Source organism: Nerophis lumbriciformis, linkage group LG04 (assembly GCF_033978685.3).
Source record: "Nerophis lumbriciformis linkage group LG04, RoL_Nlum_v2.1, whole genome shotgun sequence".
In the NCBI taxonomy this organism is placed as follows: Eukaryota; Metazoa; Chordata; class Actinopteri; order Syngnathiformes; family Syngnathidae; genus Nerophis; species Nerophis lumbriciformis.
Window position 1 is genome coordinate 24,076,009 of NC_084551.2, and position 22,926 is coordinate 24,098,934.

General features: G+C 39.9%; 1 protein-coding gene across 2 annotated transcripts in view; it reads right to left on the bottom strand.

Moving 5' to 3' along the window:
- Positions 1-22,926, bottom strand: part of triob (trio Rho guanine nucleotide exchange factor b) — a 237,165-nt gene that overhangs the window by 56,185 nt on the left and 158,054 nt on the right. For both annotated transcript variants that reach the window (XM_061951061.1, XM_061951063.1), the window contains exons 19-31: positions 17,871-17,969; positions 17,699-17,791; positions 17,332-17,481; positions 17,097-17,211; positions 11,898-12,013; positions 10,149-10,271; positions 7,571-7,765; positions 7,168-7,283; positions 3,284-3,350; positions 2,697-2,806; positions 2,530-2,599; positions 382-471; positions 154-246 (exon numbers count right to left, since the gene is read on the bottom strand). In XM_061951061.1, the coding sequence (XP_061807045.1) occupies positions 154-246; positions 382-471; positions 2,530-2,599; positions 2,697-2,806; positions 3,284-3,350; positions 7,168-7,283; positions 7,571-7,765; positions 10,149-10,271; positions 11,898-12,013; positions 17,097-17,211; positions 17,332-17,481; positions 17,699-17,791; positions 17,871-17,969 (1,437 nt within the window). The remainder of the gene's footprint in view (positions 1-153; positions 247-381; positions 472-2,529; positions 2,600-2,696; positions 2,807-3,283; positions 3,351-7,167; positions 7,284-7,570; positions 7,766-10,148; positions 10,272-11,897; positions 12,014-17,096; positions 17,212-17,331; positions 17,482-17,698; positions 17,792-17,870; positions 17,970-22,926) is intronic.

A 22,926-nucleotide genomic window follows, 5' to 3' on the forward strand; every position in this document is an offset into this window, starting at 1 on the left:
GAGTAAGATGTGTTATTGTGTGCCAACAGACACTTTTTTAAAATGTGCAATAGTAGAAGATACATTGATTTATGTCAAATATTTGAAAGTGTACAGATTTTGAAAAGTTGTAAGATGGAGTAGTGTGGGTAATTTTGTTTATTCTACCGGTACCTTTAGAAGCAGCTGGTACTTAGTTATTCTTTGGACTGGTTTGATCAAGTAAGAGGAGATCGAGTTGGCGAGACGATGCCTTTGCTGAATTTCCTGTAAAGCCATAAGAGAAAAAAGATCTGTCAAGTCCTTATAGTCATCATTTGTCTTATTATGTTACAGCAAACATGGCTTTTATAGAACATGTTTATGACATTTAAAATCATACTTTAAAGTTATACAACTTACATCAAAATATGGGCCAGCATGCTCCAAAATGAGCTGCGTGGAGTCAGGCTTGTTCTTACAGTAGTTCACATACATCTGAAACTTGTCAGCCTGAGTGGGAGAAAAACAGACCTAAGATAAAAGCTTTGGGAAAATGTTTTAACACGTTACAGATCCACCATTGGTTATTGTTTTCCACTCCATGTACAACACATGTGCTCAAGCACGTAACCAAGTTTCTTAATTTAGCATGTATGACTTGTATAAAATAATACAAGAGAGGGAAACATCATAAATCCCGCTGTGTTTTTCCTGCCTTTGAAAGGGCAAATTGCAGCAGTATGTATGAATACTGTGCTTCCTAAAATAAATATAAAATAACCTGTTTAGGATCTTCTAAATTTATGTTTTTACATAATGAGACGGTGCGGCGTCTTCAGTAATGCGGACGCTGTATCGATCCGTTGTGGTGATGAAGGAGCTGAGCCGGAAGGCAAAGCTCTCAATTTACCAGTCGATCTACGTTCCCATCCTCACCTATGGTCATGAGCTTTGGGTTATGACTGAAAGGACAAGATCACGGGTACAGGCGGCCGAAATGAGTTTCCTCCACCGGGTGGCGGGTCTCTCCTTTAGAGATAGGGTGAGAAGCTCTGTCATCCGGGGGGAGCTCAAAGTAAAGCCACTGCTCCTCCACATCGAGAGGAGCCAGATGAGGTGGTTCGGGCATCTGGTTAGGATGCCACCCGAACGCCTCCCTAGGGAGGTGTTTAGGGCACGTCCGACCGGTAGGAGGCCACGGGGAAGACCCAGGACACGTTGGGAAGACTATGTCTCCCGGCTGGCCTGGGAACGCCTCGGGATCCCCCGGGAAGAGCTGGAAGAAGTGGCTGAGGAGAGGGAAGTCTGGGCTTCCCTGCTTAGGCTGCTTCCCCCGCGACCCGACCTCGGATAAGCGGAAGAAGATGGATGGATGGATGGATGGATAATGAGACCCTCTCGACGTGAAATACAAAAAGTAATAAGTAATAATTTAGGCCTTCTTATGCTTGAAAATGCCAAATTTAAGCCAAAAATACATAGACTATGCTTAAAGAAAACAAAACAACAACAAAAACGCAATATGGTGGAACCATAAACTTTGAAGTGAGACGCAGCAAAGGACAACTGGATTCAGACTGAAAAAAAGTAGGAGCTATCATGTCATATTTTAGTGCTAAATGAATGCAAACTCATCCACCTGGAACAAGCGCTTAAAGGTAATATTGTGCAAGTAATGCGCTGGAGGTAGGCACACTTTTCAAACTTTATTGCTAACTCTAACCCACCAACAGAAGCCCCTAAAGTACAACACCAACAATACAGCACTAATCACAATCAGGGTGAGCTAGGTGCATTCACAAGCCCCAGAATTGTGAGAGTCAACTTTACAACACAACCACTTCTGTTTTTGCACATTTATTGCCGGTTTTGCTGCAGTAATAATGACAACTTTTACACATTTATTTCTTATTTTTGAATGTATTACTTTATTATCATTTTACTTATATATTTTTAAACATTTTAATTATTAGTTTGTTCAACCGAAATGTCACAAAACTCTGAACGAATAAAAAGGCTTGTGTGATTGTGATGTAATGTGATTGTTTTCCATTTTTTAGATACAAGTTGGAGCACCGTTTTAAAACTACGATTTGGAAAAGAAAGCAACTAATGACGAATCTAGCGTTATTGGAGACTTTTGGAGATTCCGACATGAATCTGTATCTCTCTTCTTACCGAGAGCATCTTCCTCTTTCAAAGCACTCACAGATGTCTAAGTCTTGTTTGTAATATTTAAAAAAACGACCTAAAGAAGCAACAGAAAAAAGTTTCTTCGAGCTCTAAAAATGTTTGTTACTCCCTGTTTGTCTCCCCCACAATACTATTCCTTCGCCTACAGCATTTCTTACAATTACATGCACACACGTCATGGCCAATTATGCACAAAAGATAATGGCGTAATTTATCAGTATCAATCGGTACTACCCCTGCAACCTACACCCAAAAAACAGATTGCAGTACTGTGGGAAACACGGTGCAGTATTTTTCATGATAAGAAAAATGTAGCATCTTTATGTCTGAGCTTCATATAAAGATTAAAATATAAACATTCAAATCACAACTCACCCAGGTGACGAAACAATGACCCACATCTTCTGGAAGCTGCTCGTACTTTTCCAACTCCTTCAGGAATATACTGTGCAGAAACAGACCCACGATCGGCTCTTGTCTTTGTTAAATTGTATATCTATATTCTTCATCACATCTATCAGTAATAATACAGCTCTACTGACTTGTGATGGAACTCATAGAGATCCTGCATGTTCCCAAAGATGATGTGCTCTTTGTTGACGATCCCTGGAGGAATCTCCTCCACACCGCTGGTCATCTCCCACAGGTAAGTCTTTGTGTCAGAGCATAGTTTAGTCACATATATCGAAATCAAACCAGGATTTTTTTTTTTACAATATGTTCATTCTCTATGTTTTTATTTATTTAACAAATACTGTTATATAAATAAGAAACTGTGTACTAACAGACTAAGCAGTAGAAAATAAATTAATGAATAATTGTTCCAGGGCTCCCCCTACAGTTGTTAAGTTGTATTTCACTTTCACAGTAAATAACAGTGGTAAAGTACATACACATGTTAAGTGGTATATCAGAATCAGCTTTATTGGCCAAGGATGTTGTGTACTTGTTAACTGATCATATGTGTGTGAAATGTTTTCACCCCTAAAATGTGTGATGCAGGGTCACAATCACTGGTTTGTCATATAATGTTATTGTATAGAAATACATGCTGGAAAAGGAATCATACTCAATAGTATTGATATATCTGAAGATGTGACTGAAATGATATACTGGTGACAGGCCTTACATCCATGCACTCTCTTAGGTCTCTGACGTAGGCTTTCTCGGTTTGGATCAACTCGGCCATTATAAACCTGAAAAGAATTGGCAAACACATTTTCTCTTGTCATTGCCATAGCTAAAAAAATCAGTTCAAAACATACAGTATTGCATAAGGCTTATGGGCAAGTCAACCTAATTAAACATACTACCATATTACATTCTCTGGATAATAACATTTTAGGATAACGTGTCAACAAAACTAAAAATGCAGATACAAAGATTAATAGAAAGGCACTAGGAAGAGCAAAGATCTCTGCCAAAGTTGACACATTGTGGTCTGCATGTTAACACAAAGGAATCCCTGACAGAGATCAGTTGAAAGCAATTGTATTCACATTGTTACATGTACAAAAGTGAAAGTGCATTGACAAAATATAATGTGCGGCACTGTTCCGTGACACTGCAACCGTGCAACTTTTTAAAAAAACTGTATTTACAGCTTCTTTTTAGATGAACCCTCGGCATACAGTACAGTAATTCATTATTAATGACATGTGTTATTAGGTATAAAACTAATTTGCTTTGTCGGATATAACACAAAGCTAAGCTCTCTATGTTTTGTTCAGATTATCTTAGCATGTATCGACCTACAGTACATTGGATTGGTTTCAGTATTTCTAAAGCATAAAAAGCTTAAAAGTGGCTCCCTTCCTGATTAATATTTTTAATCATGCAAGCTCTCAATTTTTTTTCTCCTGATTTATATAGTCTTTCTGGTTAATTTCCAGGTTGGGTCTCAAAGAGGCACTTGTCGGTAGATTATCAACAAACTAAAACTAGCAGCGCTACAAAGTGACTACTATGTTATTGTGGATATTGTGGTAGTGGGGATGAGACCATAACCATTCTAAATTCCTAAATTCGAAATGTTGCCGCAAAAGTTCATGGATTCTTGTTTTGCACGCGCCTTCAAACAAATACAAATAAAATATATTATTATTATGGCACCTGCGGTTATAATACTCAGTTGTGGATATAGATGGGTACCAAACTCAGTACTTTTATAGGCACTGACCGATTACCGTTGGTACTACCGGGTATCGATTAACGTAAAATCCAACTGTGCCACAATTCCATACCTTTGTTGCACGTGACGTCAGGTCTGGTTGGATACTTGGCCGGCTCAAACAAATGGCCCTGAAACAAGCACTCAAGCAGCACTGAGCCTCTAGGTAATGTTACAATTTTCAATGCCGACAAAGCGAGTATACCTGATAGAAAACACTACACGTACAATTTGGTGCTACTATTGAAAATGAATTGGCTCGTTGCTAATTTACATTGGATTTACCACAGACATGCTACTGATTAGCATTAGTGATTTTACATGGTGATTTCAATCCCTCCAAATTTGATAACAAAATCTACAACTAAGAAGCACGTTACAATCACACAGCTGAAGTGTCATAAGTACAATACTTAAACGATAAACACTTTTTAGGGTGCAAGACTAGATTCAGCTTAATGGCAAAGACTAGGCAACACATCGACATAGTCTATACCAGGGGTGTCAAACTCATTTTAGATCGGGGGCCACGAGGAGAAAAATCTACTCCCAAGTGGGCCGGACTGGTATAATCACGGCACGATAACTTAAAAATAAAGACAACTTCAGATTGTTTTCTTTGTTTAAAAATAGAACATGTTCTGAAATTGTACAAATCATATTGGTGTTGGATTTTTTTACACTTACATGTTGCGGTTAATAGTATTCTATCTTTATTTTCTGAATAAATGATGTGATAATATTCATCAGTCAACTCATTGATGTTAATTTTCAATCTATCAAGATAAAAAAATTATATCAAAATCCAATTACAGGATGCTATTTATTAGAGATGTCCGATAATATCGGCTTGCCGGTATTATCGGCCAATAAATGCTTTAAATTGTTATATCGGAAATTATCGGTATCGGTTTCAACCACCCGATTTTCCCGGGAGACTCACGAATTTCAGTGCCCCTCCCGAAAATCTGGCGGGGCAACCATTCTCCTGATTTCCACCCAGACAACATTATTGGGGTCGCGCGTGCCTTAAAGGCACTGCCTTTAGCGTCCTCTACAACCTTTTCGTCACATCCCCTTTTCCTCCATTAAAACAGCGTGCCGGCCCAGTCACATAATATATGCGGCTTTTACACACACAAGTGAATGCAAGGCATACTTGATCAACAGCCATACAGGTCACACTGACTGGCCATATAAACAACTTTAACACTGTTACAAATATGCACCACACTGTGAACCCACACCAAACAAGAATGACAAAACACATTTCGGGAGAACATCCGCACCGTAACACAACATAAACACAACAGAACAAATACCCAGAACCCCTTGCAGCACTAACTCTTCCGGGACGCTACAATATACACCCCCGCTACCACCAACCTACCTAACCCCCCCCATCTCCCGAATTCGGAGGTCTTAAGGTTGGCAAGTATGCTCTAGTATACTCTGGACTGAAGCTGTGTGCCTTCAATGTTTTTGTAGCTGTTGTATTGAGGCATGTTTAAAAAAAATAAAAATAATGCACTCTGTGAAAGTCAAAGTATAGTATTTCCCATAGTTGTAGTGGGTATTATGATTATCTCAGGGAGAGCATGTCCCAAATTCCAAGCTGCTGTTTTGAAGCATGTTAAAAAAAATAATGCACTTTGTGACTTCAATAATAAATATGGCAGTGCCATGTTGGCACTTTTTTCCATAACTGGAGTTGAAGTTGTTCTCTTATTTTGGAAAACCTTGTTTTTGATTGATTGATTGAAACTTGTATTAGTAGATTGCACAGTACAGTTCATATTCCGCACAATTGACCACTAAATGGTAACACCATTTTTCAACTTGTTTAAGTCGGGGTCCACGTTAATCAATTCATGGTAAAGTTACATTGTTTAAAGCATCCAGTGGGGCATCACAAAAAAATTAGGCATAATAATGTGTTAATTCCACGACTGTATATATCGGTATCGGTTGATATCGGAATCGGTAATTAAGAGTTGGACAATATCGGATACCGGCAAAAAAAAAAGTCATTATCGGACATCTCTATTATTTATGTAGTTTGATCATTTTCCTCGACTGATGTACTAACATCATGTGGTTTGTTTTGTACATATGTAGCATTATCTACAAAGATACAAATAATTGCTCTTGCGACATCTAGTGGACATATTTAGAACAGCTGTTTATTTCATTAAAACATTTTAGGTTAATTTTTATACTTAGCAAACTCATCCAGCAAGCTGGATAAAACCTGTTCGCGAGCCTGATCCGGCCCTCGGGCCGTACGTTTGACACCCCTGGTCTATACACTAATGATATCTAACATCTTGAGATTGTAACTGCATGAAAAGTTTACTATATTATACTTCCAAATGAGACTCAGAAGTGTAAAAAAAATCAAGATGTAACAACTGGAGAGCACACTTTTTATAATCAGCTCACTGTTAATTGTTAAATAAAAAAATAGATTTTATTATTAAACACATTATTAGTTATTATTAACACATGACCGCACAAACAATCACCGAAAATTGTTACCGCTGTGTACCGATATAAATTCCCAGGTACGGTGAATTGGTATTGTATTGATTCAAATGTTAGAGGTACCCATCCCTAGTTGTGACTGACTTTGTTAAAGTGAATAATTATATTGTTATTGTAACGAATCACTACTTTGCATCAGTGTCATAGAATGAATCCTTCTGAGAGAAGTTTCTGATTACAATAGAAATATAATTCAATTTATCGACATAAAGGGGCATAACCTCAGTCAGATACTGATATTTAAAAATAGATGTGTTTGCCGTTGCCATCAAAGGACGCCATCGGAACGTGTCACTCACTCTTTTCTCCTCGCCGACTTCCTCTTCTCCTCGTTGAGCTCATGAGCTGCATCTCTCAACTTGACCTCTGACCCCGGAGCGCTAGCTGGGATGATGTCCAGTTGAAGCTCTTTGCTCTGAAAAAACATGTGAGACTGTCACTATTATGTTGTTCACAATGCCCATGGCGGCCTTTCACCGGGCACCACACCTACAGTATGTGTAATACACACACTTTCTCTCAGCACCAGCTCATTAAAACAAACTGGAAGGAAATTAGGTTTGGGACATGCAGCATTTGAAACGTGATGTACAGTGTGATTAACAGCATGTTTTGGCCAAATGCTAGAGCTGATTATGGACAAAAACATCGCAGTCATCACTAATAAAGTTCATGAGAATGTATTTACTGGTGAACACTCACTGCTTTGTTGGAGTCAGAAGAAATGCCGAGCGCCGTTTCCAGGCAGGTCCTGTATTTGTCCATACGGAGAGAAAAGTCCCTGTAGCGCTTGTCCACGGAGGACACCCATTTCTTTATCTCCAGGGCATGGGCGTGGCCCTTGTCACAAAACCCATCAGCCAGCTGGATCAACAGCTTTACACGCTCTTTGGTTTGCTGTCAATAGCGGGACATTTAGGGAGGGCACAGAGAGGTGCAAAGGTAGATGGACACATGGGGGGTGTGTGTGGGGGGCGAGGGGGGGAGTTAGGCATCAGTGATTGGCACACTAGCTTGTTCTCTAACACAATACCAGTGACACACAAAGTGGACACACAACAATATGTGACCCTGTGAATGGGCCTCCCAACTGAGTGCAGGAGTGTGCAAACATACTCACAACATATCATTACAAGCAGAATCCACCATAACATAGGCTACCTCATACCTTCACACTGCACGTGTTAAAGTCGGATCCTATTCTACATGTGTCTAATGTGAACGTGCAGGTGAGGATTCAGAGCCAAAATTAGCTGGACATTGACGTGAGCCGCTTCGGTGATGTACAGTATTAATAATCTATTGAAGGTGTTTAGTGCCACAATCACTACATGATAGTGGCGACTGGTCACTTCAATAGTTGACATCATGCTCCGCATGTGTTTGCTTGTCCTACTTTGATAAACTGAATTAACTCATGGATACAATTATACTTGCTAAACTTATATTTAGCGGGAGTCAACATGTCCTTTTTAATTTTAGTTCGGTTTAACGGCGTCATGGCCGTGTCCATTCAAAAGTTCATAGATATAGTTGCTAATTTAACATCGCTTCGAAGGCCGTCATTTTGACAGGTTTACGACCATATTCCTAAAACGACCGTACTATTTAAGTTTATGTTGTAGCCAAACATTTTCCATTAAGATATAATGTCTAAAGAACATCTGTTTTTTCAAAGTTCTTGCTCATTTATTGTGTTTTGTTTACTTTTTCAATCAATGCTGAAGCGGCATAGCAGTTTTGAATTGGTTTTAGTAGGAATGGGATTATTTTCTTTCCCCTTTTTTTTACCTTTTCATAAAATATTTAGACATAATCAGTAATACAAACACATGACTTTAAACATATTGGATTTAATTCCAGTTGTCAACATAGTATTTTTGTTTGTTGTTTAATACACGGTTATTTATAGTAAATGCAAATATTTACATACCTTAAAACTAAAAACTTAAATATTAATAATCCATCATTTCCTAATTTATAAATATACATGTACTTAAACAGCATTTTAGTTGGTTGTGTCTCTTATGCACACTTTCATGGTGCCATAGCCAAATCTACTTTTAGTTCCATCCATCCATCCATCCATCTTCTCCCGCATATCCGAAGTCGGGTCGCGGGGGCAGCAGCCTAAGCAGGGAAGCCCAGACTTCCCTCTCCCCAGCCACTTCGTCCAGCTCTTCCTGGGGGATCGCGAGGCGTTCCCAGGCCAGCTGGGAGACATAGTCTTCCCAACGTGTCCTGGGTCTACCCCGTGGCCTCCTACCGGTCGACCGTGCCCTAAACACCTTTTAGTTGCCAATAGTAATACAGTAAACGCTTGTTTATAGCTGTTAATTGGTGCGGGGCCTGGCCGTGGTACCGTATTTTTCGGACTATAAGTCGCAGGTTTTTTCATAGTTTGGCCGGGGGTGCGATTTATACTCAGGAGCGACTTATGTGTGAAATTATTAACACATTACCGTAAAATATCAAATAATATTATTTAGCTCATTCACGTAAGAGACTAGACGTATAAGATTTCATGGGATTTAGCGATTAGGAGTGACAGATTGTTTGGTAAACGTATAGCATGTTCTATATGTTATAGTTATTTGAATGACTCTTACCATAATATGTTACGTTAACATACCAGGCACGTTCTCAGTTGGTTATTTATACGTCATATAACGTACACTTATTCAGCCTGTTGTTCACTATTCTTTATTTATTTTAAATTGCCTTTCAAATGTCTATTCTTGGTGTTGGGTTTTATCAAATAAATTTCCCCAAAAAATGCGACTTATACTCCAGTGCGACTTATATATGTTGTTTTTCCTTCTTTGTTATGCATTTTCAGCCGGTGTGACTTATACTCCGGAGCGACTTATACTCCGAAAAATACGGCAAATACATTTTCGCGAAGTAGGAATTATTAACTATAAACTTCATATTTTCTTATAGCTGGAGCATAAAAAGCCTGTTTAAGTCTTTCAAAATAGTTTTTTAACATTATGAGAGCCCTCTAGACATTATATAACACCCACATAGTCACCTTCACAAGCCGCAAACTTCAAAGCAAAATGTGGCGAGGGACGAGCGTATTACAATACTCACTAGGCTGCAGTCAGTCCTATAGTCCCTGGCGTGTTACACAAGTAATGTAAATGAATTGCTACAGCACCCCCCGCAACCCCATAAGGGACAAGCGGTAGAAAATGGATGGATGGATGACCTGCAGTGTGAACATAGCCATAAAAACCCATAGTCACATATATACATGAGTGTAATTGGAAAACACCTTAGCTGTGATTTGGAAGTCTTCGTGCTCTTTCAGCAGCTCCTGTGTGTGGTGAATGCTGGAGCCGGTGGATGTGTGAGTGGACAGGTAAAACTCCCCTGTGTCATGGATCCACTCCAGTGCCTGTGCAAAACCCCCAATCACAGGTTAGTATGCTTTCCTGTTTTATCATTGGACACATTCTTTAGTATATTTTCTTAAAACAATAATATATCACATTTCACAATTACAATACAAAAAGAGACAGGATTTTAGCATGCAGTGAGTGGGAGGTGACGATGGGATTTTGTTTGTTTATGCTGTGTCACCTAAACACCACAAGAGGGAGCTATGTGTCCAACAGTTGAAGTGGTGCTCTGACAACATGATTGAATTCAACCAGATGGAAAAAAATAAATCTTCTTTAATGAAAAAATATTCTGTGCATTTTTAGTTTGAGTGGTGTTCGATTACGTAATTCAACCTATTAACATAATAATAAAAACTCTCGCGGCTCCAGTTTTCTGCATTGCCTGCAGGACTAAATAAAGGATGTGATAAACATAGCGTGTGCAGTTTCAGGGCCATGTAATCATAGCCTTCTTCAAGACTGTCATTGTTTAAAATGTCTACCATCTTACGCTGCTTCCTGAATAAGACACATATCATTACAGCGAAAACAAAAACAATACTGAATTCTAAAAGAGAGACAAAATAAGATGGCGGCTGCATGCGCGCTGAGAAAGGTCAACATAACGATCCAATAGATGTAGAAGACCTGTTTTATCAACGTTATTCAGTGAGAACACAATGTCATGTTCTGCTGAGTCAGACAATGCTTTTTAAGTGGGAGGTGACTAAACCAGAAAACTCGCTTAAAGGGTAACTGCACTTTTTTGGGGGTATGTTGCCTATCATTCACAATCTTTATGTAAAAGAAGAACACGTATGTTTTCCTTTTTTTATGCAATCTAAATAGTAAATAAATGTGATCTAAAGTTCACTTACAATGGAGCCTATAGGAGTCGCTCGATTGTATTAAAAAAACATCCAAATACCTCCAATAAGGTTTTATATACATACTACAAGTATATATGTAATGTAGTAATGGGCACATTTATAATAACATTTAATATTTACGTATTTTGCTCATTTTAAGCATACGCGGCACATTCATTTCCAAAACGCATCATGATGTTTGCTTTTTTCAACATCACTGATGTTGAAAAAACTAACTGCAGAATTCATGAGAGCCAACAATCATAATAAAACATCTCTTACAGTACAAGGTCTGCTGTCATTAGGATGCTGACTGATAGCATCTTGTTATATTCCCGTTTATATGAAGAATGACTCAAAATCCTCGCACAGAAAAGTGGGAGAAACCAAGCGTCTTTTCGTGTCGTTCTCGACATTTCCGGGTCTAAATTAGCTGTCAAAGTGTACCGACATGTCGGAATACGTCCTCATCCTTCTAGTGTTCAGGTGAGAGGCATGATTTTTGATCTACAATAAACTTCCACAAGCAAGGAAGCGAGGAAGCATCTTCCCACTGGATAATATCAATACAGAAACACAAGATTGTGATCACGGCGCCGCTGTAAATACCCATTGACTCCGTTGTAAGAGGACTTTTATTTACATTTATTTACGAGTTAGAATGCATTAAAAAAATATATGTCGTCATAATGATTGTGAATGATAGGCAGAATCCCCCCAAAAGTGCAGTTTCTCTTTGGATGCTTGCACACATTCAGAACAAACACACACCTGCTTGGCGCTGCGTTCAAACACTACATATTGCTGGCACTGATCCAGCCTTCGCTTTCTCATGGTCCAGAAGTGGAGCACTCTGTTTTCTCTCTGCAGCAACTCATTCAAGATATCTAGTAGGAAAAAAAGAGAACACTGATTATTAATATGCAGGAGCATTCTAAACTTTTACAGTGGCTCTTTGAAACGCTAACCGTTCAGTGACAAAACCATGCAGAATGAGACATAAATTAAAAAAAACAACATACGTACATACTGTATGTCCACGAGTTAACAAATAGCGGATTTTATCTAAGCAACTTAGTTACTTCCATACTATTTTAACAATAATTATCCTGAATATTTTTTTTAAACATAACCTGCATGGTCTGTAAAAGTTCTGGGATTGTGAAAGCTCAACTCTGGAACGGTTTATAACAGTTTTTATTCAATTGGAATCTTGATTTACGAACACCTCATTATACGAGCTTTTCCATTTACAAAAGCACAGACCACATATAAATGTGCTATGTTATACGAACCTTGTTTCCATATACCATCGTTTGATTCACCTATTGTGTTCCTGCAACGCAGCCTTTTTGTACCCGGTGTTCTGTCGATGTCTGCTCCCCAACGCTATGGAGCATGCGCACACATGCATATGACAATATACATATAGACAATCACAGAGTGAGAAAGCTCACATTGTATGTTAATACTCATCAAAAGCTCGAAAAAAAAGCAACTGCCTCGTGTGCCTCGCGTACAACTAGTGTAACTAGTGATTTTAAATTACGTTTCTTTCAACATATCTTTTGACCAGTAAGCATGTAGACAATTACAGCGTGGGAAAGTTCACATTGTATAATAACGGACAGTAAGCTTGTAGACAATTACAGCGTGAGAAAGCTACTGGTAGTTTGTTTTTCAAGGAAACAGCCAAATGTGACGCAACACCAGCAGCACATCCATTGCGGGCGGGCATAGTGCTGCTGTTAGCTATCGTGTAACTGCTTTTTTTTTTTTTTTAGCTTTTATATAACATGTATGTAGTTTCGCTAGCTCAATATGAGTCCAAAGAAAGTAATGGACAAGCGCTGTGTGGTTTGAAACATTCAGCTAGTATCCACGTTTTTAACACTGCCTATCCCGACCTCCTCCTCCCTTCTGCTGCATGCAAAGATTAACCGACGAGGTAAAGTGTTTTTTTTTTTTTTTAATTCCTAATCATTCTATTAACCTGGCTGTTACAGATAAAAAATAGATTTTAAAGTGTGAGTGTACAACAGGGCTAATGACAGTGTGTGTGTGTGTGTGCGGGTGTGTGTGTGTGTGTATTGGCAGGGCGACAAAAGTTCAGCTCATGGTTTTTTTTGGCTCTTATGCAATAGAAAGTTAATTCATCAACCCCGTATGTTTGTTTGACATTCATTACTGTATAGCGCTTTATATTGTGTTTAAAGTGTACACACTTTTTACTAAAATATGGAGTTTTGTCAAGGCTGAAACCGAATATTCATGTTAAAATTGTTTTTTATGGAAACATTTGCTTTAATAAACAAACTTTTCTATTTACGAACCCTGTTCAGGAACCAACTACACGTTTGTAAATGGATGTTCCACTGTACTTTAAAGGGGAACATTATCACCAGACCTATGTAAGCGTCAATATATACCTTGATGTTGCAGAAAAAAGACCATATATTTTTTTAACCGATTTCCGAACTCTAAATGGGTGAATTTTGGCGAATTAAACGCCTTTCTATTATTCGCTCTCGGAGCGATGACGTCACAACGTGACGTCACATCGGGAAACAATCTGCCATTTTCTCACTTTCGTCGGTGTGTTGTCGGAGGGTGTACTAACACGAACAGGGATGGATTCAAGTTGCACCAGTGGCCCAAAGATGCGAAAGTGGCAAGAAATTGGACGAAATTTGTTCAAAATACGAGGGTGTGGGGAAAGCTGACGAAATGGTCAGTCGTTTGTTCCGCACACTTTACCGACGAAAGCTATGCTACGACAGAGATGGCAAGAATGTGTGGATATCCTGCGACACTCAAAGCAGATGCTGACATCAACTCCAAAACTGGACGGATCAGCTTTCAGGAAAAGAGAGCGGATGAGGGTATGTCAGTATTTTGTGTCTATTTAGGTATAGTTAACCTGAGTGCTGAAATCGTGGAAAAATATATGTTCTTAGTGCGCCTGAAATGGGCTGTCTGCACTCTCAAAGTGCATGTTGTCGCCAAATGTATTTCATAGTTGTTAGTTTCCTTTAATGCCAAACAAACACATACCAATCGTTGGTTAGAAGGCGATCGCCGAATTCGTCCTCGCTTTCTCCCGTGTCGCTGGCTGTCGTGTCGTTTTCGTCGGTTTCGCTTGCATACGGTTCAAACCGATATGGCTCAATAGCTTCAGTTTCTTCTTCAATTTCGTTTTCGTTATCCTGCCTCCACACTACAACCATCCGTTTCAATACACGCGTAATCTGTTGAATCGCTTAAGCCGCTGAAATCCGAGTCTGAATACGAGCTAATGTCGCTATATCTTGCTGTTCTATGCGCCATGTTTGTTTGTATTGGCATCACTGTGTGACGTCAAAGGAAAATGAACGGGTGTATATAACGATGGTTAAAATCAGGCACTTTGAAGCTTTTTTTAGGGATATTGTGTGATGGGTAAAATTTTGAAAAAAACTTCGAAAAATAAAATAAGCCACTGGGAACTGATTTTTAATGGTTTTAACCCTTCTGAAATTGTGATAACGTTCCCCTTTAAAGAGGAAAAAGTTTGAAAAGCATTGTTCATTAATTCATTGTTTGGAACCCTGAGAATCCACTGTAATTGTGCCACAAGGAATTGACATGGTAAATGGTAAATGGGTTATACTTGTATAGCGCTTTTCTACCTTCAAGGTACTCAAAGCGCTTTTGACACTATTTCCACATTCACCCATTTACACACACATTTACACACTGATGGCGGTAGCTGCCATGCAAGGCCCTAACCACGACCCATCAGGAGCAAGGGTGAAGTGTCTTGCTCAAGGACACAACGGACGCGACTAGGTTGGTAGAAGGTGGGGATTGAACCAGGAACCCTCAGGTTGCTGGCACGGCCACTCTTCCAACCGCACCACGCCGTCCCCCACTGTGTATTAAAAGTACACAGTGGCAGCATTCTTTGTATTTCATTGATAAGTCACTTCTGTATCCTATACGCATTATATTGCTGATTTTTTAAATGTTCCTTAAAACTATCAATTTATTCAATGACTTTTTATGCAACATACTTGTGAAGCTTCAATCCCTGGAAAGAAGTTTTAGATTCACATAGCCAAACTCGTCGTTTGGAGTAGAGGATCCACCAGTGACATGGGTTGTGATGCTGTCATGTCATGTAGGTTGACTTACGGATTCAAGCACATAGTGTCATCATTTAGACAGGGGTGTCTTTATTTCCCCTATCAACGTAAGTTATGGTTTCAACTTTTCAGTAAATGTTAGCTTCTTTAAAAGTAAATGTTTCATACAATCAGGTTACATATTTTAACTTAAACAAATTGATTCATCCCCACAATTAGCTGAAAACATAGCACTGTTGCAGCACGTCATTTTCAACAGTTGCATCCCTCCCTTTCGGAGCCAAAGTTGGACACCAGATTGACCGTCAGGTTGTAGACCTCAGTAGATAAATACTTGCCTCTCACACCGTTGACTTCGGATTCAAATCCCGGAAGGTCGGAGTGTATACCACTTTTTTAGGTAATTATGCAGCTGTACACCTATGAGTCTTATAGTCTACTACAAAATACATTTAACGTTTCTTTATTCATACAAGGTTTCAGTACAGTTTCCGATCTTCAAGATTTAAACCATTTGAGTGTCAAACCGTTTTTACAATTCATTCTACATTACACTAGCATTCCAGTTGAGCTGTAGTTCTCCAATATTCAAACCATTCGTACTGTACATTCAAATTAAAAAATTTTGGTAACACTTTAGTATGGGGAACATACTCACCATTAATTAGTTGCTTATTAAAGTAACAAAGACTTAATTTAGAGTTATATGGACACTAGGGGAACATATAAGGGTTAGGGTTACTAATAAGCAATACATTTTGAGGTTATTGAGGGAAGACTCTTAGTTAATGGTTAAAGTTAATTCTACAGAGGCACTATAGAGAGCCTGCTGACCAACAGCATCTCTGTCTGGACTGGAGCCTGCAATGCCTCAGACTGGAAGTCTCTCCAGAGAGTGGTGAGGATGGCAGAAAAGATCATCAGGACTCCTCTTCTTCCTATCTAGGAGATCGCAAAAAGCCGCTGCCTGACCAGGGCTCAGAAAATCTGCAAAGACTCCTCCCACCCCCACCAAGGACTGTTTTCACTGCTGGACTCTAGAAGGAGGTTCCGCAGCCTCCGAAGCAGAACCTCCAGGTTCTGTAACAGTTTCTTCCCTCAGGCCGTAAGACTCTTGAACGCATCATAATTAAATTATCCCCTCAACTCCCCCCAAAATGGATTAACTCGCTGGAATAAAAAAGACAATATAACATACATCCATAAACGTGGACGCATGTGAAAAAGTGCAATATATTTATCTGTACAGTAATCTATTTATTTATTTATATATATTTATATTTATTTATTTATGTTATATATATATATATATATATTATATTATTTATATATATTTATTTATTTATATATGCACCTTATTGCTTATTTATCCTGCACTACCATGAGCTTATGTAACGAAAATTCATTCTTATCTGTGCTGTAAAGTTCAAATTTGAATGACAATAAAAAGGAAGTCTAAGTCTAAGTCTAAGTCTAATGGCTTACTGGTTGTATAATAAGGCCATGCAGAATAAGGCATTAATAAGTACTTAATAATGACTAATTAAGAGCCAATATGTTACTAATTTGCATGTTAATAAGCAACTAATTAATGGTGAATATGTGTTCCCTATACTAAAGTGTTACCAAATTTTTTTCTAAATTAATTCTGCCTTCTTTCAGCATTTCAATTCATCTTCAGCATTGGGGCATTCACACGCAATTCCTACTGGAATTGTACAGATTATCGATTGTATTAATAATGGCCTGTAAACATTTATTTTCAGCTTTTAGTAAATGTATAAAAACAGCAACATTTGTTGTGAATAAATCCACTGAAGAAAAGTAAACTAGTGTGTCAACTTACTTTTGACCTGAGTCTCTGGAGCTTTGACGTGGGACAACATTCCAGGCATGTTAACACTGTTTCTGTGCAGGTACTTGAGGAAGACATCAGCATTGCGTCTGGCCAACGTGCAGGCCTAAAGATAAGAGACTGACTCACTTACACAACACTACTTTAAATACTGTAGTAGTGGCTAAAATAAATACACAGCATGATGTCACTTATTTGTTAATAACAGATTGTGAACCCTTCTCACCTTGAGAAAAGCTTCTTTCTGCTCCAGATGTTTGCTGACCATGGGGGTGACATGATCCGACTCGCTGTTGGGGCCCAGTTTATCAGCACCACCACACCAGTCCTCTTCTCTCTTGTACTCCTGTTCCAAGCTTTCCAACACACTGCACACCTGAGATGTGCATGAAGTACATACCGGTAAATCCTCATAAATCTGACTCTGCAGATAGAGGCTTTGCGTGCCTCTTAACGCTCAAAAATTAATTCTCATAATCCATTTCCATCATCTCATTTCATACTCCCTCCATGAGATTGTGTAACATCCTTAAGCATCTGTTAACACGTGGGTGGGTTGGCATCGACAGACACATGCACTAACACACACTCACCTGTTCAGAGGTCTTATAGAAGGCCACAGAAGCATTAACCAGCTTGAGTCTGTCCTCCATCTTCAGCATCAGCTGCTGCCAGTGGTCTGCCACCTTCAAGTCAAAAGTGCACAATTAAGCACGTTGTCAGCCGGAATGTTTCTCTGGCAATAAAAGTGTAAGAAGGACAGACCTTCTCTGCACAGTCGCGGATCATATCCATGTCATAATGGTTGGCCTGAAGAAGAGCCTCAGCCTTTTGCTGCACCTGAAGTGCACTCTGATGGGTTTTCTACAGGGGATATAGGAGGAAAATGTTAGGTGTGTGACGCTAAAAAAAAGTGTTATTTAATTACTCCCAATTCAAATATGATGGAAAGGAAAGTACTATTTATTTATTAATTATGAAAACAGCCTGTTTTTTGTTCATCCCCATTAGCACCCGTTCCAGTGGTTGTCTTCCTGGAATCAACTTTGGCCTATCATTGTTCTGATATCAATATCTCTTGATTTTTTGGGAAAACTTATTTAATTTGTTCTGGTGACAGTCATCCCTTGCCAGTTTTTATTAAAGCTAATTCTATAACATGTTGAAGCATTGAAATGGCCCAATGAACTAAAAATAAAACACATAATTACTACAATAGCATTGGCCACGAGAGGAGACCATAACAATCAGAGTGCACTGCTGAGTATCGTAGCCACTGATTGGCTAAGCCTCAGGAAACTGTCCTATATTGGATTAAAAGAGTGTAAGGGTTACTAAAGGGTGATATTGCATGTCTAGAGGGCTCAAATAATGTTCATAAACATATTTAGAAGGTAGTAAAATGTTTTTTCATGCTTGAGTTATGAAAACATTCGATTTATAATTAATGATTTCTATGTTGCGGAAATTTGTTTGCAGATAGTCCAGAACTAATTGACCGCGGTAAACGAAGGGCTATGTACACACACACACACGCGTTAATGCATTACCGTAGATATATATATAATATATATGACTCACTAATATGTATGTATATATATATATACACACATACATATATATATATATATACATATATATATATATATACATATACATATATATATGTATATATATATACATATATATATATACATATATATATACATATATATATATATATATATATATATATATATATACATACATACATACATACATACATATATATATATATATATATATATATATACATACATACATATATATATATATATATATATATGTATGTATATATATATATATATACATACATACATATATATATATATATGTATATATATATATATATATATGTATATATATATACATATATATATATATATATATATATACACATATACATATATATATATATATATATATATATATATATATATATATACACAGTATATATATACCACAATTATGTTAAACATGTGCCTTTGCTAAACGGACAGCCATCGCATGTAAACTAACTAACATCTGTGAAGACCAAGTCCTGCACGAAGATTCTTATCATACTTATCACCACAGCTGATTCAGTGTACAATGCCTTGAAGAGGCAAAATTACAGCAAGGATGAACCAACTGTGCTACACAAATAAAAGCATCACGTGTGTTTTCTACATTATCGATTAGTAACTGTACCTATTGCAAACTGCAGAGACTTTCAAAATGTGCACTTAATTTTTACTTGAGCTGTCATAGTTAACGCGATAATAACGATTAATTTGATTTAAAAAATGTATCACTTGACAACCCTAATATACGATATATATATATATATATATATATATATATATATATATATATATATATATATATATATATATATATATATATATATATATATAATAATAATACCTGGGATTTATATAGCGCTTTTCTAAATACCCAAAGTCGCTTTACATGTGTGTGTGTGGGGGGGACGATAAAAACAACTTTATTAGAAAAAATAAATAAATAAACATAAAAATAAATAAATAAATAAGAGACACCTAGGGCAGGGCCAGTTTGGAAAGGCTAATGTGAAGAGGTGAGTTTTTAGGGTGGCTTTGAAGGTAGGGAGGGAGGGGGCATCTCTGATGTGCCTGGGGAGAGCGTTCCAGAGAGAGGGGGCAGCCACGGAGAAGGCCCTGTCGCCCCAGGTTCGGCGCCTGGTCTTGGGGACCTCAAGGAGGCCGGCATCACTAGACCTGAGGGAACGGGATGGGACGTGTGGCTGGAGGAGGTCAGAGAGGTAGGGTGGTGCCAGGTTATGGAGTGCCTTATAGGTGGTGAGGAGTATTTTAAAGGTGATTCTGTATTTGACAGGCAGCCAGTGGAGGTCATGAAGGACAGGTGTGATGTGCTCTCTGGAGTGGGTTCCGGTGAGCAGGCGGGCAGCAGAGTTCTGGACGTATTGCAGTTTGTTGAGGGTTTTGGAGGTGATGCCGTAGAGGATGCTGTTGCAGTAGTCTAGCCGGGATGAGATGAAGGCGTGGATGAGGGTTTCGGCAGCAGAGGATGTGAGGGAGGGCCGGAGACGGGCAATGTTTCTGAGGTGGAAGAATGCAGTTTTGGTGATGTGGTTTACGTGGGGGAGGAGTGAAAGAGTAGGGTCGAAAATTACACCTAGATTGCGGATGTGGGTGGAGGTAGTGACAAGGGAGCCGTCGATGTTTAATGAAAAGTCCTGAGTGGAGCGAGTGAGGGAGTCGGGGCCAATGATAATTATTTCAGATTTGTTGCAGTTGAGTTTTAGAAAGTTTTTTTGCATCCAGGTTTTTATGTCTGTGAGGCAGGTGGTGAGGGTGGAGTGGGTGGCTGTGGTGATGGTCGTGGTGGAAATGTATAGTTGTGTGTCGTCGGCATAGCAGTGAAATTGAAGGCCGTGGTGTCGGAGGATCTGACCGAGGGGTAGGAGGTAGATGGTGAAGAGTAGGGGGCCAAGTACTGAGCCCTGGGGGACGCCGTGGGTGACTGGGGCAGTGGAGGAGGTGCAGTTGTTGGTTGAGATGAATTGCTGACGGTCAGAGAGGTAGGATTTCATCCAGGAGAGGGCAGTGCCGGATAAACCAAGGGAGGAGTGGAGGCGTGTTAGGAGGATGGAGTGGTTGATGGTGTCGAAGGCAGAACTGAGGTCGAGGAGGATGAGGATGGAGAGGGAACCAGAGTCGGCGGAGAGGAGGATGTCATTGGTGACCTTGAGGAGGGCAGTTTCTGTGCTGTGGAGTGAGCGGAAGCCGGATTGGAACTTTTCGTATAGGTTATTGTGGTGAAGGTGGGATTTGATTTGGGAGGCAACTGCACGTTCAAGAATTTTAGAGAGGAAGGGGAGGTTGGAGATGGGCCTGTAGTTGTTGGGGGAGTTGGGGTCGAGACCGGGTTTCTTGAGAATGGGGGTGATGGCAGCCAGCTTGAGGGCAGGAGGGACAGAGCCAGTGGATAGGGAGGAGTTAATTATAGTGGTGATGAGAGGTGAGAGTGAGGGGAGGCAGGCTATGACTAAAGTGGATGGGATTGGGTCGAGGATACAGGTGGAGGCTTTCATACCAGAAGTTATGGAGGATAGGTCAGTTGTGGTGATTTCGGAGAAGAAGTTGAGTGGGTGGTTGGAGAGTAAAGGGGGGGCATGATCAGGGGTAGTGGAGAAGGTGGGAGAGGAGGCGGCCAGTTCAGAGTGGATGGTGTTGATTTTTGATTGAAAAAATGATAAAAATTCTTCACATTTTCTGGTGGTGAATGAGGTGGTGGTGGTGTCCATGGGTTTGAGGAGTTTGCTTACGGTAGAGAAGAGTATCTTGGGGTTGTTGCTGCCGGATTGTATGACGGAGGAGTAGTGGGAAGTGCGTGCATTGTTGAGGGCATCTCTGTATTCCTGTTGGTGTAGTGTGTAGATGTCCAGGTGAACAGTGAGACCGGTTTTCTTTGAGAGCCGTTCAAGCTGCCGGCCCTTGGTTTTTAGGTGACGGAGGTGGTCAGTGTACCAGGGGGCGGTGTGGGTGTAGGAGACAGTTTTGGTTTTTATGGGGGCGAGTTGATTGAGACAGGAGGAGAGTGCGCTGTTGTAGCTGTTAACCAGTTCAGTGGGGGAGGCGTTCAAAGTGAGGGTGTGATCGGAGGTGGTGTCAGTCAGTAGGGCAGAAAGAGAGGGGGGGTGGATTGATTTCATGTTCCGGTATGATATGGAGCGTTGCTGCTTGATAAGGGGGGTGGGGATGTCTATGTCCAGGGTGAGGGCCAGGTGGTCTGAGAGGATGTCTGTAAGGTTGAAGCTGGTGAGGTTGCTGATGGAGAGTCCAATGGTGCAAATTAAGTCCAGGGTGTGTCCTTTTTTGTGGGTGGGGAAGTCAACGTGTTGAGTGATATTAAATGAGTTGAGAATGTCCAGAAATTCAGTGGCAGTTTTGCAGGTGGTGGAGTCGACATGAATGTTGAAATCTCCCAGTAGGATGACTGAAGGTGAAATGGCACAGAGTTGGGTGAGAAATTCAGAGAGATCGGAAAGGAATGCAGAGTTGGGTTTGGGGGGGCGGTAGATGATTGCAGTGACCAGGGGTTTGGGGCCAGGCAGCTTGAATGACTGGTGCTCAAAGGAGGAGGGGGTTGTGATGGTTACAGCAGTGGGTTTCAAGTGTTGGCGGTATATTGTAGCTATACCACCACCAGGACCGTCACGTGGTTTATCCATGTAGGTGTATCCTGGGGGTGTAGCTCTGTTGAGGTGAATGTATTCCAGTGGTTTTTGCCAGGTTTCAGTTATGCTAAAAAAGTCTATATTGTTGTCAGTTATGAATTCACTGAGTATTGGTCCTTTTTTATTAAGTGAGCGGGTATTGAGCAGAGCGAATTTGAGGGATGGGTGAAGTTGGATGGGTGGGGGAGCTTTGGTCAACGGTTGCAGATAGGCGGAGCGCACGTGTGGTTTGTTGTTGTAATGACGTGTGACGCCACTGGGGGTGGATCGGTTGCGTGACCAGAGTGATGGGATGCAGTGTTGTTCAGTCCGGGAGTAAATAAACTTTCGACGGGAGCTTCTGTGGATGTATCTGGGTCGGCGAAACAGTCTGTGTGTTTTGATGGTTGCTGTGGTGTCTGGAGGTATGGTGATGTGTTTGTTGAGTTTGAGGAGTTGCAGAGCGGAGTATTTGAGTAGCATGCTGGCAGTGGTGGATGTTAGCCTGGGATCGTTGGCAAGAGATGGAGAGACAGGCACAACGCGATGATCCACAGCATGACAGAGGAGAGGAGAGAGGAG